Source organism: Telopea speciosissima, unplaced genomic scaffold, assembly GCF_018873765.1.
Source record: "Telopea speciosissima isolate NSW1024214 ecotype Mountain lineage unplaced genomic scaffold, Tspe_v1 Tspe_v1.0017, whole genome shotgun sequence".
NCBI lineage: Eukaryota > Viridiplantae > Streptophyta > Magnoliopsida > Proteales > Proteaceae > Telopea > Telopea speciosissima.
This window is the reverse complement of record NW_025317353.1, coordinates 184936-207720: the sequence shown is the minus strand read 5'-3', so window position 1 is coordinate 207720 and position 22785 is coordinate 184936. Positions and strand designations below refer to the sequence as shown.

The 22785-nt window shown below is 36.4% G+C and overlaps 1 protein-coding gene, 1 long non-coding RNA gene and 1 other non-coding gene across 3 annotated transcripts; all 3 read right to left on the bottom strand.

The window, feature by feature from the left end:
- Positions 1-921: 921 nt before the first annotated feature.
- LOC122647271 lies at positions 922-1949 on the bottom strand. The gene is made up of 3 exons (XR_006330839.1): positions 1900-1949; positions 1723-1770; positions 922-1078 (listed from the first exon to the last, which is right to left on the bottom strand). It is a non-coding gene; the product is annotated as an uncharacterized LOC122647271 (long non-coding RNA).
- An 8274-nt stretch (positions 1950-10223) lies between these two features.
- On the bottom strand, positions 10224-10294 carry TRNAG-GCC. The gene has a single exon. It is a non-coding gene; the product is annotated as a tRNA-Gly (tRNA).
- A 729-nt stretch (positions 10295-11023) lies between these two features.
- Positions 11024-14272, bottom strand: LOC122647272 (probable choline kinase 2). Its single transcript, XM_043840701.1, has 8 exons — positions 14214-14272; positions 13252-13697; positions 12928-13049; positions 12646-12841; positions 12246-12363; positions 12078-12125; positions 11529-11629; positions 11024-11219 (listed from the first exon to the last, which is right to left on the bottom strand). The coding sequence occupies exons 2-8, from the start codon at positions 13606-13608 to the stop codon at positions 11103-11105; spliced, it is 1059 nt and encodes a 352-aa protein (XP_043696636.1). The 5' UTR covers positions 13609-13697; positions 14214-14272; the 3' UTR covers positions 11024-11102.
- Positions 14273-22785: the final 8513 nt, after the last annotated feature.

Sequence of the window (22785 nt, the reverse complement as noted above, 5' to 3'; positions counted from 1 at the left end):
CATTATCAAGAATTCCATAACAGTGGCATAATTGGACTAAAGGTACCCTATCATGAATCTATTAGGTTGTTTCTATGGGGTCAGACCCCTATTTTTTGATACCCCTGTTACCAAAATGTCAAAACAAAATGATAACCTCATATCAGTGTGGTTAGGAAACCCCCCCCCACCCAATCTATCAGTTCTTGTTTTTGGTAAAAATCTATCAGTTCACATTGTAGAATAAATTAAAAGCTATCCATGTCCCGTTAGAAAACCTCTATAAGAACCAAAAAAAGGTGGGGAGACACGGAGTTGTATAGAAACATAACAATTGACCAATTTCAGGATTAATTACAGGCATAAAATGTGAAACTCTGAGACAAATAAATACAAAATGCAATAGAATCCTTTACCAGTTAAAACAGTAAATAGAGTTAAGTACCAAGAAGCCCAAAGACAAAATTTTGATAAAGCACTACTCCAATAAAAAAAACAAAAAAGAAGGGGATAACTCATAAACAAGATTTCCTAGAGAAGCAAACGAGATAGATTTTTAAAAAATAAGAGAGAATTGAATTTGAGAAACCAAAATAAGATAAGCACTTAAGGCATGAAAAAGTACTGGAACCAACAATTTCACTTGCGGAAGTGCCCAAGCCAAACAAAAATGAAGATGTGAACAAATACATACTATCACAATGTGAATATATACAACAAAAATTTATGCTTTTGAAACATTTTACCCCAATTGAATGAACATAAACATAAATGAAGAAATTAGAAATACCTATAACAGGAACACTTATCTATAATAGACAGTTGCATATAATTTTAAGGAATAGAGCAGAGAAACCAAGTAACCATTCACCATGAACAGTTAGAAAACTAAACATCATTACCGAGTCGATAGAGTGCAATCTTTTTTTTCTCGTCTTGGCCTAAGGTAGCCCAGGCTGAGATCACTACCAACACCAACACCACCCCTTGCTTCACATCTAACTACTTCATCAACCCAATTGTGATCTGGTTCCCCCCTTTCACCATCATCTACAAGATTTATATCTGGTTCGTAGTTATCCAGTGTGGCATGCACAATCTGCGCAAAGTATATATCCTTAAATCAAAAGAAATTCATGATTGAGGAACCCAATTAAACTTAAAATAGCAAAATTTTGAGATGTACAAACAGAAGCTTAAATCGGAAGTATATTCACATGTAGAGAGACTTGATTATCAGACTCGCATATATACATGAATTGCGCATGCTTTAATCATAACTTGCTACGGGTTTACCAACTGTTGATCCTATGTAACAAATATTACATGTGTTAGCGGCAAACGCAGATAATGTTAAATGGATACATATCAAACTCAATGATCTCCTAGAACTAAATGCAGTCTACAGACACACCCATACTATGTCAAACGTGCATTAATATGAGTAAACATGTCAAAAATCTAACGAGTCTGAAGTCTTGGAATGCCAGCCCTAGAAACAAGAAATGAGCTACACCTAAAGTTATTTCAGAAGAAACTACTCTCGCTGTGGAAAGTACCCACCACAGCCCCTAATCATTCCTCTATTAAAACATTTCCACATTGTTGCTTCTAACTCTAACCTGTTTTCCTTGTACAGCTACTACCTCCAAAGCTCAATTTCTTCATATTGTGCCAAGAAACAAGTCATAAAACACTGGGTCCAATTGCCAACACATACTAAAGCATTAGAAAACCACTCACCTCATCAAAACCATCAAGAACATGTGACAAATCTGCCATAAACCACACCTGAAATGTGAAAAATCAATTTGACTCGATGAGGAATTAGATGGAGGAAAATTTAAAAAATGATTGTGCTCATGTTGCGCTAACAAGAAAACATTACAACCAAAAAAAAAAAAAAAATCCACTAACTACCATGGCTGAAAGGCATTGCAAACTTGATGCCCTCAAACAGCACTTGCTATGGGGAAGGTTACTTATACACCCCTTAGACTATTGCCATTTTTCTTAAAATACCCAAATTTTCAAACAATTACTTGACACCCCTGAAACCTGACGTTGTTAGTCTGCTATTAGTGGTTGAATGGAAAAGTCCATTTTATCCTTATCACATATTCAATAGAAAACAGTGAAATTAAAATTACCTATTTACCCTGCTTCTTCTTCTTACTGCAACCACACCTCCTCTTGCAACCCACCCCTTTCATTGTTGAACCATTTGCTGCTACTGTGGCGATTTGCAGACACCGGAGAAAAACGAAGCAAACAACCAGGCACATCCTACCAGGAAAACAAATCCAGAATCTAGAGCAAAAGCAGGTAGAGACCAGCGGAATACAAAAAGTTCCTAACAGGAAAGTGAGACAAAGTCATATCTCTAGAACATGAAGTAAAACTGAAATATATATATACTAAAAAGCCAAATATCATTGGTGGTTTAAGATTTGCGCTTACACGTTAAAACTTCCGGTGACGTTGGCAGTTCTTACAGCGGCTTCGAGATCAAACCCGAATCTGGAGGATGCGGTCTCTTCCGAAGCTTTCAAGACCGCGCAAGAGTTCCAATCGGCAAGCAGAGACGAGGATTCCTTCTGATCAGTATTACTCGGTCCCTCCATAAACCAAGCTTGTGAAGTATTCTGCATAATTCGAAGTAAGAGACGACGCCAACGAAGAAGAAGAAAGCGATTCTCAGCTTCGAATCGGAAAATTAAGAAGCTGAGTGGAAAGCGTTCTAACTCGAGTGAGAGATCTGGTCCTTTCGCACCGTTCAGTGTTATTAATGGCGTCTCTCTCGGTGAGAGCCTATTGGAGATGTTTGATTTTTCGAATCGGAAAAAATTGCTGGAACTGAAACGGGTATGAGCCGTGTGAATGAGAAGAATCACCTCCTCAGCTTCGAAGAAGGAGTGGAAGCGATATTGATGATGGTTATGCAATTCGAAGGAGAAAGCAGGTTGCGGCGAGTATAGATGGGAGAGAGTTTGTCTAATTGTCTCATGACTCTAGATATTTTCCGGTCAGGATTATAGCAATTCAGAATTTATACAGGCGCGTAGTGCCGAGTGAGGGAGGGAAAATAGAAACTATTAGAGCCGATTTGAAACAGATGACCGAAATAACAATAACGGTCGAGAGGAGATATTTATTATTATATAAGGAAAGTGTGGCGTCAAAGATACGCGCCAGCTGTAGAAATACATGCGTGCTTTCGTGCCAATTAGTGTAAGTTGTAACTCTGTAAGGCGGTTAATAGCATGCTCATCATCCGGATTTTAACTTTACCCTCCAAAAAAATTATTTATTATATACAGAGGATGTGAAACCCGGTCAAATTTTTGAATAAATTTGAATTTTTCAAATCTGTGTGATTTCAAGTTCTAGTTCAACTTTGCCCATACTAGTCTCTAAGTTGTGGGCCGTCTTGATTAAGAAATTCATACCTATCTCATGACTCATCTGTAAAGGCATTCCGATCAGCCAACTACCGTGGCCTTAAATGAGTCTGAGGTGTCTAGCGGAAGACAACACATAAGCTTGGCATGCTGGATTGATGGCCTGCGAAGCCTCTCTCTGTCTTAGGCCGAATCCCAGGTAAGAATCCCATTTTATATGTATGTATGTTGTATTTTTAATTAATTAGTGTATTAGGGGCAGAATTATAATTTTTACCTTGTGGGACTCCGCACCAGAGCTACCTGTGTCGAGTCTACTGGCTGGACAGGCTGCAGGACCTCCCCCTTAATTAAACTCAATGTAAGTATAATTTAAAATATATTTATATAACGTTTTGTACGACTAAATAGAGTTAAAATGGTATTTTAGTAAAATTGTCACTGTGGGACCTAGCTCCCCAGTGGGGAATGCTGTTCCAGACAATTACCCGTGTTCGGATGACCTTTAATGTCGACCGGCATCAAGTTATGGATAGAATAGACCAATAAATACGAATTCAGGTTTATAAACTATTTTAGAAATTAGTTTAAATCTAATTTCTGTCCAAAAGACAGATTTACCCCTTAGTGCTTAAGTAGTTAAATAAATATCAAAAGCCTTTTCAATTGATCACTATTCACAAGTCTAAGGGAGCTAAAGAAATTCGTTCCAGCTTAGGAGAGAAGGAAAGAAAGAGGAAAAGAGGAAAAGAGAAGAGAAGAAGAGAAGAAGAGAGGGAAAAAAGGGTAGCTTACCTTAGGGCTTGTCTTCAACAGTTGGAGCTGAACCAAGAATCTCCATTAGAAAGCTGCCTGCAATCTAAATCTGTTCCTATAACTGAGGTAAGCCTTGGATACTTGCTGTCTTCCTCTTTATTTCCCTTCTTCTCCATCTCTAGTTCACCCACTAAGAATTTCTGCCATTAAAGCTTGGAGGCCAAGCTTGGGTTTGTGAAATTGAGCATAATTAGACTGATTTGAAACAGTTTTTGACTCTCTAAGACCTGAAATTTGGAAAATTATCAAGTCTGAAAGTTGTATTGCTGTTCTTGATGGCAATTTATAAACCCTAAACTAATTAATTAGATTTAATTGATTAATTACCAAAATTATGAAGCTATTTATGAAATTGAACTCCCATATAGGTAGACCCACCTTTATATAATGTTAAAACACTTAGTTTCTTCCTTGCATGTGAAGATCTACCCAAAAATAGGAAAACCCCCAAATTCGGACACACTCCCGGATGGAGTTGCAGGCCCAGGGGCGGTTGACCGACTCCTTGGAAGTCTGCATCCGGCTCCCCCATTTTTGTGCCCTTATGACCTAGACCCCTTGGGACTTGACCTTGGACCATCCCAGAACCTATTGCATGGTGTTTGGTATGTTGTTTAGGGTTGTTTCTACTGTTTTCTAGTCGGTTTGTTGGATTGTTGGTGGGTAGCTGACCTAGAATTCCTTCTATAACTAATCTATAATATTTTTGTCTCATATTTAGGACTGTCTTGGTCTGTTCTTGCCTGCCTATTGGAGTTTATTTACCTAGGCTATCTACAACTACAGGTAAGGGGACTTTGACCTTAATTTATGTGTGTTTGTCATCTTAATTTCTATATTGTGTTGATTGTCATATCATGCATCATTATAACTGTATCTGAGACATATAGTTTCCTAGCTTGTTTTTAATGCATTAGAATGCACTGTGAACTAGGCTGCATATGAGCATGCTACATTGCATTGCACTGATATATTATTTATGTGAAATTATTGATGATGGAAATCAGTACTCTATAACTCAATCCATGATTGTAACATCATAATTAGATTGCACTGGGTTAGGTTGTTATTTACAACCCAGTACTACGCCCCTTTCCAACAGGGGGAAAAGTGTTGGACAACCTATGGTACAGCCGAAGGGACATGCCGGGGTGCCATTTTCTGTCCCATATTAGCGTGTCCGCTCCGCTGTGGGAATAAACAGACAGGGTTGGTCATTGAGGGTTTGTCGGGTCCGCTGCCTGGTGTGATGCCGATCTGGCAGGTCCTCACCGTAGTAGAATGGTTTCGCTCGGATGACCGACGTCTGGAGCTGCCTTGTGTCATGCTTTTCGGTTGGTCATTGGGGGTTTGTCGGGTTAGCTGCCTTGTGTCATGCTTTTCTGGCGGGTTCTCTTCGAGGCTAACATCTACTACTCGTAGTACTTAAACCTCATGAGACTTAGAACTGTGCTAGGAGCATACTAGTTAGGACATGCATCATGATTTACTGTGTATGTGTGCTTCCCCTCCCCCTTACTGGGCTCAGTTGAGAGCTCACCCTTGTGGATATCCTTATTTTTCAGGTGATTTAGTTACTTCTAATATTGGATTTACGGCGCTGGAGTTTGAAGTGTACGATACTTCGTGCGCACGTGATGATTGGGCAACCTCCTGATCTTGGCCTGATAGTCCAAGCTACCTCCCCACTCTTTTATGCTTTACAAATGCTTTATATATTTATAGAATAGTTTCTTGAATACTTTTACTCTGTGCTACCTTTGAGAACTGTATAGTTGTATCACAAGCCTTATTATTTATATAAATGAAATATCATTTAGACTTATCTTACTAATGATGTTATCTCTATTAATTAAATTGTTTCCGCTGCCTCTGATTATTGTATCTGTGAGCAATGATTGTGAATAAGGTACTACACTTGAGATCCTTGGAGATTGGTTGGATGTCAGAGACATCCCACCACACTTGGCCCTTAATAACCGGGCCGGGGTGTGATAGAGGAGGTGGCACCAGTTGTATTTTCGTACAATCTCATGATATTATTTGGCACCATGTTTCTGCTACTCTTCCCCAAGTGTTAAATGCTCGGTTGGATTCGGTTTTGGGCTGGGTTGAATCGGTTTCAATCTTGAAATTGTGAGACCAAAACCAAACCGTTAAGAAACTTTAGGTTTCGATCCAATATGGTTTCAGTTTATTTCTATTTTTCAATATCAGTTTAGATCGCTTCGCTTGTGAGCTACAATAAAATCTTAAATTAGTAATTTGTAATGAAGAAAGATTTCATAAAAAAAACATTTCAATTTACCTTCCCAAGTCAAAACAAGTATACAACTGAAAATAAGAAATTTGATTTGATATCTTAATGTTGTAATCCGAAAAAAGAAAAATTAATAAATTATATGGGGAAGAATGGAAGATAATTAATATTCAAATCAATGGATAAATAGAGTTTGTAGATAAATTATTGTTACAAATCATATAATTATTAATTGTAAGGGGAAGATAATTAAAATTGAAATCAATGAACGATCACTGAGAATATAATTAATATTGAAATCACAAAATGAACCCTACTATTAAATCATTTACTTGATAACCAATTAATTTTGTATAGTAAACAAGGAGATCAATGGAAGAAGCACAGTTATAAATCAATTTACTTTTTTGCATAACCAGGACCATTGATTTGTAACAATTCACTACAATCAGAAATGTACTCACTAATATTGAAATCAACGAAAAATCAATTCACTTATTCATAACTTTATATTCAATGATATTTTTATCAATTTCATTCAGTTCGTTTTCGATTTATCGGTCAGTCCGGTGTGGTCTGGTTTTTAGCCAGTCTCATCATACCCTAGTCCAAAACCAGTCTAATAAGGATCGGTTTGGTTAGGTCTGTGTTTTTTTTAATTGGTCTTAACGGTTCGGGTTAGGTTTTGACACCCTTACCCTTCTTCTTCTTCTTTTTTTTTGGGGGGGGGGGGGTAAATCCTTATCTTTCTCTTCTCCGCTTATGTTATTTAGTCTCGGGTAAATTACAAAACACCCTCTGAAACCGGATCGAATGTCAAGTCACCCCCTCCTATTGGAAAATACTCATCCGTCCCCTCTACGGTGATGGTGCTATCTTAAGTCAAACCAAAAAATGAAATGACAAAATTTACCTCAAATTTTAACTTTTCGAATTTGACTAAATCACATTTTATGTAGACATAGAAAGAAAAGATGCAATCCAAATTAGAAATTTCAGTTACTCTTTAATATTGCTCGAGATTCCAGATTTCAATTACTCTTTAATATTGTTAGATTCCAAATTTCAGTTACTCTTTAATATTGCTCGAGATTCCAGATTTCGGTTACTCTTTAATATTGCTAGATTAATCTTTTTTCCCCCACCCCCAAGTAAGGCTTGTCACCAAGCTCCCCTCCCAACTATATCAAGCATCTATGAAATCTTTCTTCGGTGTTTATTGCTCTTCTCCTTTGGTTTGCCATATCTTTGATCCCAACTCATATGCCTGAATTTTCATAGGCCACTTCCCACAAGTTATCTATTCAATAAATCTGAAAATCAAAAAGGGCATCTCCAACTCAAAAATTAAATTGCACACCCTTTCACTTATCGTCATTCATGTGAGAGGGTGATATGTCATAAATGTCTCTTTCCTTTTGTTAGACTTCAAAAGGGGTTCCCTCATTGGCCCGAAACTGCACTTGGTTAGTGTAAGGAATCCTCTCCCATATTTTATGGATTACAAATTTCCACCACATCAGTTTTTGGCTAAAACTGCATACGCACTCCCCCTCTAAAGAGTCCTAAATACCTCCTATTGGATGACGTTTTCATAACTAACCCCCTTCTTCACCCGAAGCTGCACACAATAACCCTACTCCATTAAAAGATAAAAATAATAATAAAAATAAAAAAAACCTCCCCCATATTTTGTACTTCAACTTGATAACTCATCTTTTTCCCCCTTGATGTTTTGTTTCTTGTTGAGAGAGAGATATGTAGTACTACCAACTAACATATGTAGTACTACCAACTAACAGACACTGGCTTTATTATCTCCCCAAAAAAAAACTTTATCACAAATTAAAGCCCCCTAATAAAACTGAAACTGTTAAATCCTTAACCCAACAAAATCACTTTTCCATTGCTTGCTCCCCCCTAACTCATCTCATATCCCACTGCAAATCTCATCTCGGTGCTCATCTTTCCAACAAATTTCTGTATAAGATTTTGGACAGAAAACAAATCTCATTAGACATATATCTCTCATAACCAAGATTGAAGTATATATGGAACCTTTAGCCATTGCTACATTCGCTGGGGCTGTCATTGGACAGATTGGGTTCATCATCTTACGCTGCCGGCCTGTCTTTAACTGTGTCCGTAAGTTGATTGAGTGCCTCCGACATCCTCGTCCACCACCACCTCAGGCAGTCACTGCACAAAGGATTATTGATGCCATAGAAAAGCAGATCCAGCTTGATTTTGGCAAACTAAAATTTTTCTGCAATTAATCCAAAAAACCTCTTGAAGCACCTCAATTTAGAGTATTATCAATTATTTTGTCATTTGTGGGTCAGGAACATATAAAGTCTATAGATTTTATTGACCTGATGAAGGGCAAAATGCATGAGACATGCCTACCCTAATGCTGATTATCCCTCCCCTCCCCCCACCCCTCTAATTTGGTTTCCTTCCGGACGAATTGGTTCGGGCTGTAATGGGCTAAACTGAAACCAAACCGTTAATCTAAAAATTGTGTTTCAGCGAAGTTTAGTTCAGTCATTTATCGGGTAGTTATCGGTTTGAATTTGGTTTTTCCTATATATACTTGAAAATAATGGATTTTTTGGTTCAATTCAGTTTTCATACCAGGTTGTCCATTCGGTCGGTCCAATTCAATTCATACCGGTTTCATAAAACCCCAAACTGATAAAGTTCAGTTTGATTCAATTTGGGCTGAGCTGATTGGTTTCAATTGATCCGACCAATTCGGGTGGACCAAATATCATTATATATGAGGGGCAGAAGAGTCATTTAAAAAATGGAAGAGACATAAACAGCGGGCTTAATGGAAGTTATCGGAGTCTGACTTTGGGTCTTTGATGTCCGATTGACGGTATCTGCTAACCGATGTCCAAAGTTTATAGCATGAGTTGCAAACCTCAAGATCGTAGTCGAATTCCCCGCTTGGTGTATCTCAGTCTTCTCATCATTACTCACCATCTTCTTCTAAAGCTCCTGCGAAGCAATCAGGGGCGAATGATTCGTCGTTGATGGAGATTTTGCTAAAACCTGCTGGTTCCTGGAAGTCGGGATGTGGCTCCTCTGTTTCCGTTGGTGTCGAGGGCATTGGTTCTATTCGATCAGATGCTTCAAATGCAACCTTAACTATCGATCCGTGCTATCAATCGATTTCTTGGGTCACTCGCCAGAGCCAAACATTTATTCCACCGTGTTTTTTCTCTACAAACGGATGGGCTCCGTAGCTATAATCCCAATGCGGTAACTGGGTCGGACAGATTTTGGCTTATCTGTATTTGGTATCATACGAAACTTGGTTTCGAGCCAAATGTCCTTACTTTGACTACCTTAAGGGTCTGTGTACAGTGGATAAAATGGCTCAGGCTAAAGAGTTGTTCCTCAATGCATTTTACATTTTTGATTTATTGCTCCAAAGAGGTCATACGCCTGACATTGTTGTTTTCAACTATTTGATACGTGGCCAGTGGAAAGAGGCTAATAAGTTGTTAGATGAAATGTTGAAACGACGAATTTCAACCTATTGCAGTTACCTTCGGTGTGTATATGTCGATGCTCTTTATAGAGAAGGAATGGCCAAAGAAGCATATGAGCTATTAGATTTTGTGGTTCAAAGAGTCATAGAACTGTTTACTAGGTCAAATGGACGAGGCATATACAGGGGGTGTCCGTGATATTTGCCCAAAATTAATTTTTGAAAAGTGAAGTTGACTCTACATAGACCATGAGGAGTTAAAAAAATTTGCACCAGCCGGGAATCGAACCCGGGTCTGTACCGTGGCAGGGTACTATTCTACCACTAGACCACTGGTGCTTAGATGGTAATTTATATTTATTTATTTATTTATTTGTTAGTTTATTTAAATAAAGGCATCCTTTTTTATGCTGTCGCTATATTTTTTGTAAAGTATTTCTAGGACTTATCAAAAAATTGGGAACCAACCGTTTATATCCAAACCACATTAAACCGTTTGGTTATGATTCAAGAATGTTAACTGAATGCGGTCACAAATCGAACCCAACCAAATGGCCAGTTGAATGCAATATGACAAAAATTCAAGAATATATGAAACTGAATCAAATTGTACCGAGCCAAATCAAATTAAAAATCGATTTGTTACGATTTCAATATTGTGAACTGAATGCAATACAATTTTCTATTGATGACCTGACCACCATCGACATACGATCTATTAATTCTCCAATGATAATTTTTGCTGGTAGCTTTAATGCTTCGAGTAAGACAGCAAATTGGGCCGCTCTTATTATTTAGCTTTTTTTTTTTTTTCTTAATTCTGGGAAGACCCAATGTCCAAGCTAGGATTTTGAAGGGAGAAGTTGTAGAGTTTCTTTGGAAGAAGCAAAGGAATTTAAATTAGTTGTGACAGAGAGAGAGAGACGGAAGGATTTTAAGTTTTTAACCCAAGCCAATAAGCCATGAACATGAAAGAGAACTTTGATTGTTCTGTGATTTATTGCTCTACAACAATACTCTTACACATTTCTCATTAAAGCAAAATTCTAGGACCATTTTCAGCATTTTTTACAGGAAATTGTGGTAATTGAATATATTTACATGATGTAGAAAATAAGATGAAGCAACAACAGTCTTATTAGTATATTCAAACAGGGGGAGAGGCTCCTGAATTTCCCAAGATTGTGAATTTCTGTAACCAGTACTGCTTGAACTTCTGTCTTGCAAACTCTGCGTAATTAAAGTCGATTTTATTGACATGGTCCTACATTGTAAACCAATAAAGGATTAACCACGAGGTTAAAATTTAGAAATCCAAAATTATATCCTAAATATGGTTCATGTACATTTTAGTAGGTTTCACCATCTACAAGCTGTGGGGAAGGAGATCCACTATAGTTATCCTACCTAGTTTGTTTTTGCATATTTCAATGTTGCTTTTAAAACTCTTCCCAGTTCTTCTCCCCTTCCCTCCAAGAAAAAATTTAAAATCCTTTGATCATCCAAAGGAAGATTCAGTCCAAATCAATCTATGTGTGTGTGTGGATAAAAAGCATAGGTCAGAAGTAGATACCGAAATTATTCCCCATAAGCCCCAAAGCAAATGGCTCGCAAGAGTATACTTCTCAATGTCATTGAGTAACTGCTCCACCTCAAGCTCACTGGGTTCACCCCCTATGCAATCAAGAGATTAAGTTTGATTAGATAAAATCACTATTTCAATGCTGCAAAGCATGACTTTTAAATAAACTCTAAACGAATCCATTTAAGAATTTGATGTTCCTCCTAGGAGATTTACTGATCTATTGATGAAAGAGTAAGGGAAACTTCCTTTGTATTGACAGAACCTTTATTATCCAACCAACACCTATAGAACTTATATTCTGAATGATAACCACATGAAAAGGGGTTTGAATGGAGCTAAGGGTCAGTGTTCAGCATATGTGGTGCATTGTTTATCTTGAGATCAATCTTAGATAATTTTTAGAAATTCTCTGCTTCATAAACTGACAACACCTTAATCCTTTTGAATTATACTAAGTTTTAGACAGGTTATGGCTAACCATGTTTTGAAACAATACTCTTTTATACCATAAAATTAAGGGGGGAAAAACAGTCTTACCTGAAGAACTAAGATATATATGGACAAATCTTTTGCGGTTCTCCAAATCTGTTGAAAGGGCAGGTCAAGAATGCAACATTAGTAAGGGCTTAGTAGCATAATAACAGTAACAACAATAATAAAAGAGGTACTGAAACACGGAACAATGGAATCTGAAAAGTCACCTACCTGGATATCGATCAAAGTCTAAAATGTGAGGATCATTAGAATGATAATCTGCAGCCATCTCACAGAAGTGATTAGCAATATCATAAGCAACAGGGTTGAAACCGGCATACTCATAATCCTGCAAAATAGAGAAAACTAAGGGAATTAGTGCAAGTTTGCTGTGATACTTCAGCAACCATGTTTAAGAAAATCCAATTGAAAGCTTTCATGGTTTCACCAGAAGGCCTGGATTTCTGGGGAAAAGGACCAGAAGAATGCTATCACAAAACAAGGACAGTACCTCCGAAACTCATCAGTCATCACAATATATTTGCTCCCAGAACACAAGCCAGAAATAATAGGAATATGTGGGATTAGTAAATGAAGAAGAAGAAGAAGAATGTGGAATTTGGAAACTTACAATTATAGTGATCGAACTTGTCTCCTCGTCGATCATTATGTTGCCATACTGCAAGTCATTGTGGCAAAATCCAACAGACTGATGGTCCCCAGACAATTTTGTTTCCAGTTCAAGGATTTCCTCCTCTAAAGCATCCAAACGAAATTCCTTGGCTTCATCAGGGTCACACAAACGTTTAGCCTCTTTAATCCAATTTCTGAAACCATAAGGAACTGTTGGGCTTAGTATCTTTAATGCAAAGTCCTCACTTACCAATATAAAAGGAGGGGAAAGTGTGTTTACCTCAGTCTGTCCCAGAGTTGGACTTCCTTTGGACCTGGCATATCAAGATCATTGAACTCCCTCAACTTAGCTGCTATTAGAGCAGATATTTCAGAGTTCTTCATGTCACGAGCTAATAATGTCTGCAATTTAGAAGTGAAAATGATAAAGGTTATTTATCATGAAAACCAATGTTTGATTGATTGATTTCTAACAGAACAGACTAAAACATCTAAATTTCGTAAAGAAATTCTAAACCAATGTTTTGAATGATTTCTAACAGAATAGACTAAAATATCTAAATTCTATAAATCAATTCTTTACAATGAGATTACAGTTGCATACCCGTGCATGAATGAACTCCTCAATTCGACCATTTGGAAACCGCGCAAGAAGGAGAGGCCCCTGCCCATGCTTTGACATGCACTCAAAAGTTTGGATCTCATCATCGCGGTTAAAGAAGACATCCACGCCCTCACCATAAAGGCGAACAAGAACTTTATGTCCAAGTTCCTCTGTTTTTTTCAGCCAGTTTATCTGAAAAACTTTATTAGTCATTGCACCCTTTAATGCGGTCACTCGGAAGGAATTTGGATCAATAATATCATTCCAACCAGAAACCAAAGAGTTCAAAATCTCCCCTACTTCAACAGGGAGATGATCTTCAGGGTTGTTCGTGACAATATCATCTGTTACAGCCATCCTAAAAGAACCAAGAAGTCTCTGACTGGAAAATGTAATTGGCGAAGATGAAACGAAGCTAATGAATCTCTTAGTATGAGATCCTTAATCTGTTGAACAGAACAAGAAAGCAATGTAATTAACTCCAATTGTTCCAATCACCCAAAACAACAAAACGAGAAATTAAGAACAGGAAATAATACCTCATTTTAGATTACAGTCATCAAAATCTCAATCTTTTAAAAAAAAAAAAGAACAAGAACTTATCCCTCAATTTAGATTGAAGTCATCAATTTCTATCTCTCTCTCTCTTTCTGTGGTTTACTTGTTCAATTTTTCGGAGAAAAATAGTATCTAATTGGACGCCAATGCAAAGGAAAGAACAGAGAAAACAAAAAAATCCACGCTTACTGATAAAAACTTCAGCGAAGAAAGGTAATATGAGTAATAGCTGAGTATCAATAACTCTCGAAACTTCCCAAGAATCCTAGAACTTGCATAGAAGTTTAACAAAGAAACTACGCTGGAACCCAAGGAAGGACAATTAAGGTAGATCTTCTCACCATTACAAGATGCAGAGAGAAATCAAAAGCACTACAAAATGGGACAGAGAGAGAATGGTTTACAATATCTGCGAAGAGCAAGAAAACTACAAGAAAATCAGCGAAAACCAACAGCTGCGAATTCCCATAGAATCCCATTTATCTCTCGTAACTTGTGTTTATATAGGAGATCAAAGTCGCAGATATTTCGGTGTGTGCCAAAATCTCATGTCCTTGTTTGGGATTTTGGGAGTTGTTGAATTGAAAAGTTGGATTGGATAAGATGTAAATTGGACTTAATTGGAAGGAGATTAGAGACGGGGAGAGAGAGAGAGAGAGGGGCTGTTGGTATCTCCGAAGCAAAAGAAAGCGGAGAAGGATTCTACCGTACGCGTCCATAACTATCAAATCGAGGTCAGCACGTGCTTACTTAGACTCTTTAAACGTCAGTAATGTGGGACCGTCAGATCGCTTTCTGAACAAGAATTTAGAAACGAAAATATTAAATACCTTCCGCGTGAGTCAGCATTGAGTACCAAAGGTCCGCGATCACAGCGGATTCACCATGTTTACACTCTACAGTTGGTTATGGTTATGCGATCACGGCTGGACGGACGAGATGGCCTGTGATCTGTGACTTGCGAACCTTGGTCGTTACTCACCGTTATTATTACATTATTACCGTTGTACCCATGGATTTAGACATCGGTATGTATTGGTCAATATGTATCGGTATTTTTTGGTTGATATGTATTTATATTGTCAGTATGATACAATGATATCAATATAGATTGAGAATTGATGAAAAAATAATTTAAATTTGAATTTGAGTTTCATACAGGTCAATACCAACTAGTTCATTCGTATTGATATTGTATTAATATCAAAGATCATCGATATCGATACCTAAAAACCCTAGTTATACGTAACATCATTTAGATGACTTTCAAAGGAAAAAAGAATTTTTTTCTTTCTTACGCATATAAGACAAAATATCATTAATGATGTTGACATTTAACTACTCAAAATGTTCATCGATGTTATATTTATATGGAACTTAAAGTAACAGTTGTGTTTACACAAAGCAAACCCTAAAATATTGCTCATTCCAGGTATATGGTAATGAGTCCTAGTTTTATCCTTATACTGACTCTAGAACTATTGAAGGTCGTGCTCGACGTGTTGGTCAAGTGCTTATTTGTTGAAAACTTGGTCACGAGTTCAAGTCTTGAAAACAGGAGCCTTGTGCGGTAAAGCTTCGTTGGCAATTTTTTTTTGTATCTTGAAGCTTGGATTGGATGGGGATTGGGACAGAATTTTGGCATAATCTTCAATTTATTTAGGTCCCTTTTAGGTGAGTTTGCTTCTATTATGGATAGTGAGTGATTTTTTATTGTTCTTTTCATACCTTTATATTTATTATGGGATCATTGGAATCATGTGGCCTTTCATTGCTCCTCCCTTAATCCTTAAACAATGCTTAATAATTTATCTCGATGGCTTGTGGATCTCAATTTGTCCTTATTTTAATTTTTGACCTCATCTCAGGTGTTGTCTAAGATCCACACACACACAATCTTTGTTGTCCCTTTTTTATAGCATCACTTTACCACCATGTGAGGATCATATTGTGTTAAATTTTATTCTACTTGAACAATTTAATTCAGTTAGTTGGATGACACTTGTAGATGACTGTAACTATTTAATGCATATATTTGCTGTGAGACTATAGCAGGTGGACTTGGGATTTTCTCTTCTTAGGATGTAGTAGATATTTTAGCATCTCTTTGTAAATGAAAATTTTTTTTTTCACCAAAAAAAGATTGATGATTAATTTTCTTTTCTTTCATTAAAAAAAAAAAATTTTAAAAAAAATGGAGTGGGACTCCATATAACATCAACCCAACCAATCTCTGAAAAAAAAACATATAATTTTTTTGGGTAATAGAACGCTATCCAGTCATGCGTCTAGCGTGGTTCCCACGTCTAGACACACAAAGTGCCTTGGAAGATTGGGGTTTCCATCTTTACATGGGAGCACGGCGGTAATTCCCAAGTGCCCAAAGCGCTTTGTGTGTCTAGGCGTGGGATCCATGCTAGGCGCAGGACCATGTATTGTTTTTTTTTTTTTTAAATTTGATAAAATATTAGGTAAGTAGTTTTCTGTTCAAGAGTGTGGCCTACGATTGCACTCCAATATGTCCATCTCTCTCCTCTTCAAAACAAGAGGGCAAAGCGCAAATGTGTCTTTTCAAATGGGGAGGCGAGAGATAGACTCATGGGAGTGTTGGTATAGACCACACTCCCAGAAAGAGATCTTTCACCCGAAATATTATTATCACAACTCACAAGATTGTTAATTTTTCAAATCTCACAAGACAGGTTCTGCCACAAGGACAAATACTGTGTATATTCTGACTATTGGATAAAAAAAACATGGGAGAAGATTCTTGCAACAAATAAAATGAGGTAAAATAATATCGTACATTAGAGGACAACAAAGACATTTTATGTGAGAAAGAGAGAGAGATAGACACATAAATACTAGAGTATCTTACGCCAACGGCTCAAAGAACCTTTTCCCTTTAATTAATTAAATACCACGTGTATTGACATGCATCCATGTATCTCCATGTATGTGTACCACCACTCTAGTTATTATTGTACGCTCTCTCTACTTTGAGCAATAATAGACAATTTAAATTAAAAAAAAAACATAAAAAATAATAACTTAGATTTATCTTGTAACTTCTGGCCACATAACAAACGGTTTAAATTTTAACAAAATTCACCAATTCTGTAGACCAGTATTTTATAAACCTTTAATAAGTGTTTCCCATGCAAACTTTTTCCTTTCTATCATCATAATTGAAATATTTATTAAAATATTTTCATAATTGTCTCTCTCATACTCAAATCATGAACGTCACCACATATCAACGTCAAATCATTATCAAATCATTATCAAATTCTTCTTACCCAAAAAAAAAAAAAACATTATCAAATCGTTACTAGCATTAATTATAATAATGTTGTCTTCAACCATAACGCTCCACAGAAAAATCCATATAACAAGTTACTTGCATAGAGAATCTTTTCGCATCTGTGTCACTTTCTTGTGGCACTCGCTGAGAATTGCATCTGGACATGATTTATGCTATAATGATTCTATCTTATCTCCAAAAGATTCATCAGATTCCCCTTCCATAAAAGCAGGGTTATGAACCAATATCGATTCTGATTTTAAATAGATCAAACTTTGTTGGAATCGATCTTAAAAACCTTATAATTGGTCATTTAGATGAGACCTTAACGATTCGATGAAAATAACCCTAGAATAGGAATGTTCAAAATCAAGATCTTTCATGACCGAATCAACTAATCTGATTCTAATTTTTGAAATGGTTCATAAAAGAACACTGTTTAAATAATTTACTATCTATTTCTAATGCCAACTAATTTCTTTGAGAATTTTTTTCCCCCTAATTGCTACAAAATATGAAGATTCCATTTGATTGCAAGGAAAATTATTAACGAAAACTAAAGGGAAGTATGGGGTATGAAACGCCATCCTCGAGTCTCATAAAATTGAGCTTTGAGGACCTATATTAATTAAGTCAATTACTGATCTTGTTCTTGTACAGATACCGTCAAAGGCCGTCCAAGGCCACTCACATGAAATCCAATGTGAGGCCCATAAGAGGAATGGATTCCATGTGAGTGACCCTGGAAAGCCTTGGACGGTACTTGTACAAAGACATGATCCGGTCTTTCACCTTAGTTAATCTATTAGATTTATTGCCAATATACCTGCATCTTCTCATCTACTTATAATCATTAATGGAAGCTTTCATGCAGTTTCTAAGGAATCGAGATGGGCATCAGTAATAATAGGAAACAGTTCTCTGATGTCAACTCATATAGTGTAGGGATTAAAACAAAAAGAAAAAAAAAAAAACAGAAATCAAATTGGGTCAAACTGATTCCGATGCGATTTTGTTCCAGATCAACTACAATCAATTAAAAACCAGCCACCAAATATCCTAAACCTAGATTTCGAAATATGATCAGATGTAGAAAATGAAGAAAATGAAACCAAAAGAAGTTCAACTTGAATTTCAATAAAAAAAATTTTAGGACTAAGCCATAATTGTTTTGGGAATATTGTTATAAAAGTGGCATTGTAATTGAGAATTAGCTCTAAAGAAATAATTTTTTCAATATTTGAAGCAAAATAATTCATCAGCCATGGTTGACAACATATTTTTATGGAGATATTTTTTTGATGTTGGGTCCACATGAAATCTATCTATCAAAATCCTAGTTCTTCTATGAGCCCTCAAATTTTGTGGCCTGAGGACCCCAATGTCTCTTTCTCAAATGATAAGTTTCAGTACAAATAGAGTTGACAAAATGACAAAATAAATCATTGAAAAATCCAAATGGCTAAGAGGTGCACGTCGTTACTTTGATTGTTGAGTGGGTGTACGTCAATATGAGCAGACATATGATTAAATTTGATTCTTTTTATATGTAGTAAATCAATTGTTGGAATAAGCAAAAATAACCGTCATAAATGCTCTGCCACCCTATAGCATGAAGTCCATGATACCCCCAATGCTTCAATTGTTATATTGATATTATATAAAACTATTGGGTATTTTAGCTATAGGAGAATGTTCTCTGTACTGCAGCGTAGGCTGCATCCAGGCACATGGGTCTGCCACTCATGGGGTAGGGTGGTCATTGTGCCCACCCCCATGTGCCTGGGTGCAGCCTGTGCTGTAGCACAGAGAACAATGCCCCTTTAATTATTTGATTATTTCAGGAATTGAAATGGATGATGACTACCAAAAACCTGTAAGTCTGTATCCCAAACACTTCACTCCTTGAAGCCATTTAACCTAACGATGGATAATGAAGCGGGTATCATTAGCCAAAAATTTATCAATTTTCTTGTAATTTGTCCTACCAAAACAGATAAATAAATGAAATTGAAACCAAAAGGACTTGTGCTCGAATTTTGAGTTTTGATTCTGACGTTTGTTGTCTTTAGAAATTAATACTATTAGTATCATTGCATTTGAGTCTAATTAATGCCAAAATAATTGTTTTAATATCTGACGCTATACATATTAATTGTCTCGTAATACAAAAACTAACTAAATTGATTCTTAAATTACAAGCCAAAGCTACACATTATTATGTTAAAATCTATAATTTTGATAGGTATTTTTGTTATTTTATTCGGTAAATAATTACTTTATAATAAAAAATGATAGTGTAATATTACTAATCTTTAAGTTGAAGGCCCTATCACTTGTCCCACTTGAAGCCTTAAGCCAACGCTACGTGGACAATGAGGTGTGTTTAGTAAGCTACGCCATTAGTGGTAATTTGGCTTTTAATAGATTTTATGAAAGTAAATAAATAAATAAATAAGAGGAAACAAGAATGCGCATGGAAGCATTAGGTGGGCAGTCATTTCTATCTTCATGGGGGTGGGATGATCATTTCACCATCTCTGTGTTGGCATGGACAATACACTCCCCCACAAGAAACATTTCTCCAATAAATAATTAAAATCAAAAGAACATGACTCAAATTTCAAGCTAAGTGTGAAGTAACATTTACTTTGAAAAATAAGTTGAAAAATCCTATTATGGGTTTCCTCATCTATCTAATATCAGAATGACAATTAATATTTTCATCATGGCAAAAACTAGCTAGAGGGCATGTAAGAAAGGTTCCTAGAATGGTAGTGTGACTCAATATCCTTTTTCCTAACTTGTGAACATCTCACCATGACTGTTTTATTACAATGATTTAATCCTAAAAGAGTATCATTGCTGAGTCTAATCAGTGGCAGAAAATGTTTCCTAATATTTGAAGCCAAAACATATTATGACTCATCATCCAAAACCACTAAGTTTTATTAAACAACAAGCCATGCTCCATCTACTAATAAACTTAAAATGGACAGATGATTATTATTATTATTATTTTTTTTTTTTGGGATCGAGTTTCTCTTCACCCACGGTGAATGAGATCCCATTCATCAAAGGGTGGGAGAAGACGAGAATGGGTATTAGGAGGGTATTTTAGAACATACAAAAACCCTAGGAGGGGTTTATGAATCCTAGGATGGTGGGTGAACTGTCCTCTATGGGTGGAGGAAAACTTTGCCCTTGTTTTTTAGTGGAAGAGTAATTTGATATATACCCTCAATTGCAAAATCTGAAATATATGGACCCAAACTATAAATAAATAGGAAAAAGAATTGTACTTCGTCACGTGCAGTGCACTGTCACTGGAGTGCACTGCACCCAGATACAAGGCTGTGCTAAATGACCGTTGTGCCTTCAGGAATTTCTATAATTCCATAAAAATATGACGGTCATTTTACGCAATCCTATGTCTGAGTGCAGGAACCACGTACTGCACACGACTAGATAGTGTTCTTTATCCCAAACAAATATCAGTGTCAATATCATGCAATATTTGTTAGAAGGACAAAATACCGTCGTTCTTTCATGTAGGAAACTTTGTTGGTGATAACCTTAGCTGGATTCATTTTGAGCTTGACGGAATATATAAATATTGATCTACTAAATCCAAACACAAGCCTTTGAAATATATTTTAGGCCACTAATCTGCCTTGGTTGGGTGGCCTTAACCGTTGACATGTTGCGTCCTTTTCATGGCTACGTTGGAAAAACTGAGGGGTAAAGGAAGTAAAGAAAGAAAAAGAGCACACTGGTCTTAAAGATAAGCTTTTTGACAATCAGAATTAATAACATTTTCATGAGTTAAAAATTTTTTCCTTCCTTTTTAATAGGAAACGGTAAAATAAAATGGTTATCACAGCCTATATAAATAATTTATTGATCCACTAATTTGAATCACATAATAGGATGACGTGGTGATATAGGTTGTTGGTTAAATAAGTCTCAGTTGGATAAGTTATATGTCAAATTTCATTAACATTCATTCAAATTTCTTCTCGCATGTATCTTTGCATATTTTTTAGTTATCTGTGAGTTTTTTTTTTTTTGGGGAGGGGGGGGGGGGGAAGGAAGGAGTGTTCAAGGGGAAGATTGGAGTGAGCAATGTGTTGATTGTGTTAATGAAAACATTATAATATGAGGTGTTGTATAAAATATTAAATTAAGACTTAAGAATCTTAAAATAATGAAAGATTAACCAAAGCCTATTGTAAATTATAATACCATTTATTGTTTTCAGAGAAAGTGTTTTGTCTAATACGTTAGAGGGTATCTTTACTCCAAGCATAAATATTTACTAGATGGAAGATTGAATAGGGTTGAAATTTTATGAATATATAAAACCCCAAGATCCCCTATTCGCATGTTAAGTTTTGGTTGAGAAAACAAAGCTGTGGAAATCTAGTAAACAATATATTTGTGCAAAAAATAAAGGATAATGAAGTACTTTCCTCTCACAATCTCTCTTCTCATTAGATGTCTGAGTCCATTCTCTCTCCTCAGTAATTATACTATTTTGCTCTCACTATTAGTTATTTAGTTTTGCATATTAGATGCCAATACAAGCAAGTAGTCGTAGGCATAGATCAAGATATCGGTATCAACAATGCCAATAGGTTTCAGTGTCATCGATACTTGATACCAATATGATATTGATAAAGATTGAGAGTTTTGATAGAAAAATGGCTGGCTTTTGAATTTTTCTCTTGATAAATATCGGATATGCCCCAATTCATATCATCTCTATATTAATAATGATCCCAATATGGATACTGATAACCTTGGCCACGTGGCTAAAAAGGCATACAGATCTCTTTACTTGAAAACAAGGAAAAAGATTTAGCACGTCGTTGGGATGCCCAGTCATGTGTCTGTCTCTCTCCCCATCCCCTATGAAATGACGCCCCTGCATAGTCATCTAATGCTCCTCATTGGTGCATACCATTAATTTGTTGAAAGTGAGTGACGTGTCCAACCCTCGCCCTTAAAACAATTAGGACTAAGAGTTAAGAGTGGATTGAGCGGTTCGACACACGGATGGAATTGGACAGATTAAAATCCAATCAGAAAGAACAAAAAGTTTTTTAAAGCACGTGGGCTTTAACGGGGTGTTTTGGTAGTTAGACACATAAAATAATTTGTTAGTAGAGGATGGGAAACGAAGGCTTTTCTTGCCGTTGCCTCTCCTCCACCCGACGTTCGAAACTCTTACCAGTTAGCATCAAGAAAGCGTTTAGAGCCGCCGAAGAAAATTACCGTTGCTGCTGCCGCTGCTTGAGGCAACAACGGAAAAGAATATGCCAGCTTAAGGTAAACCCATCATTCTTTGTGCTCTCTCACTGAATTTTCTCTTCTTATTGTCTCCTTTTCATTTTTCTAAATTCCTTTTATTTCTTTTGTAGCTTCTTTCTTCTTTCCACGGTAGCAGGAGTAAGTCTATTTTTCTCTCAGCTTTGTAGTTTATACTAGAAGCATCTGTTATTGTTCATTTTTTCTCTCTAAATCTCGTTTATTCTCTATGGTCGCTTAATCATTTACTTCTTTCCGTTTTGGGTTCTGAGTTCTTCATCAATTTTCATTAATTTTCGTTATACAATCAGTACTGGTAATAATATTCCGTAGTCTGAATTTCTCTGAAATCATTTTCTCGT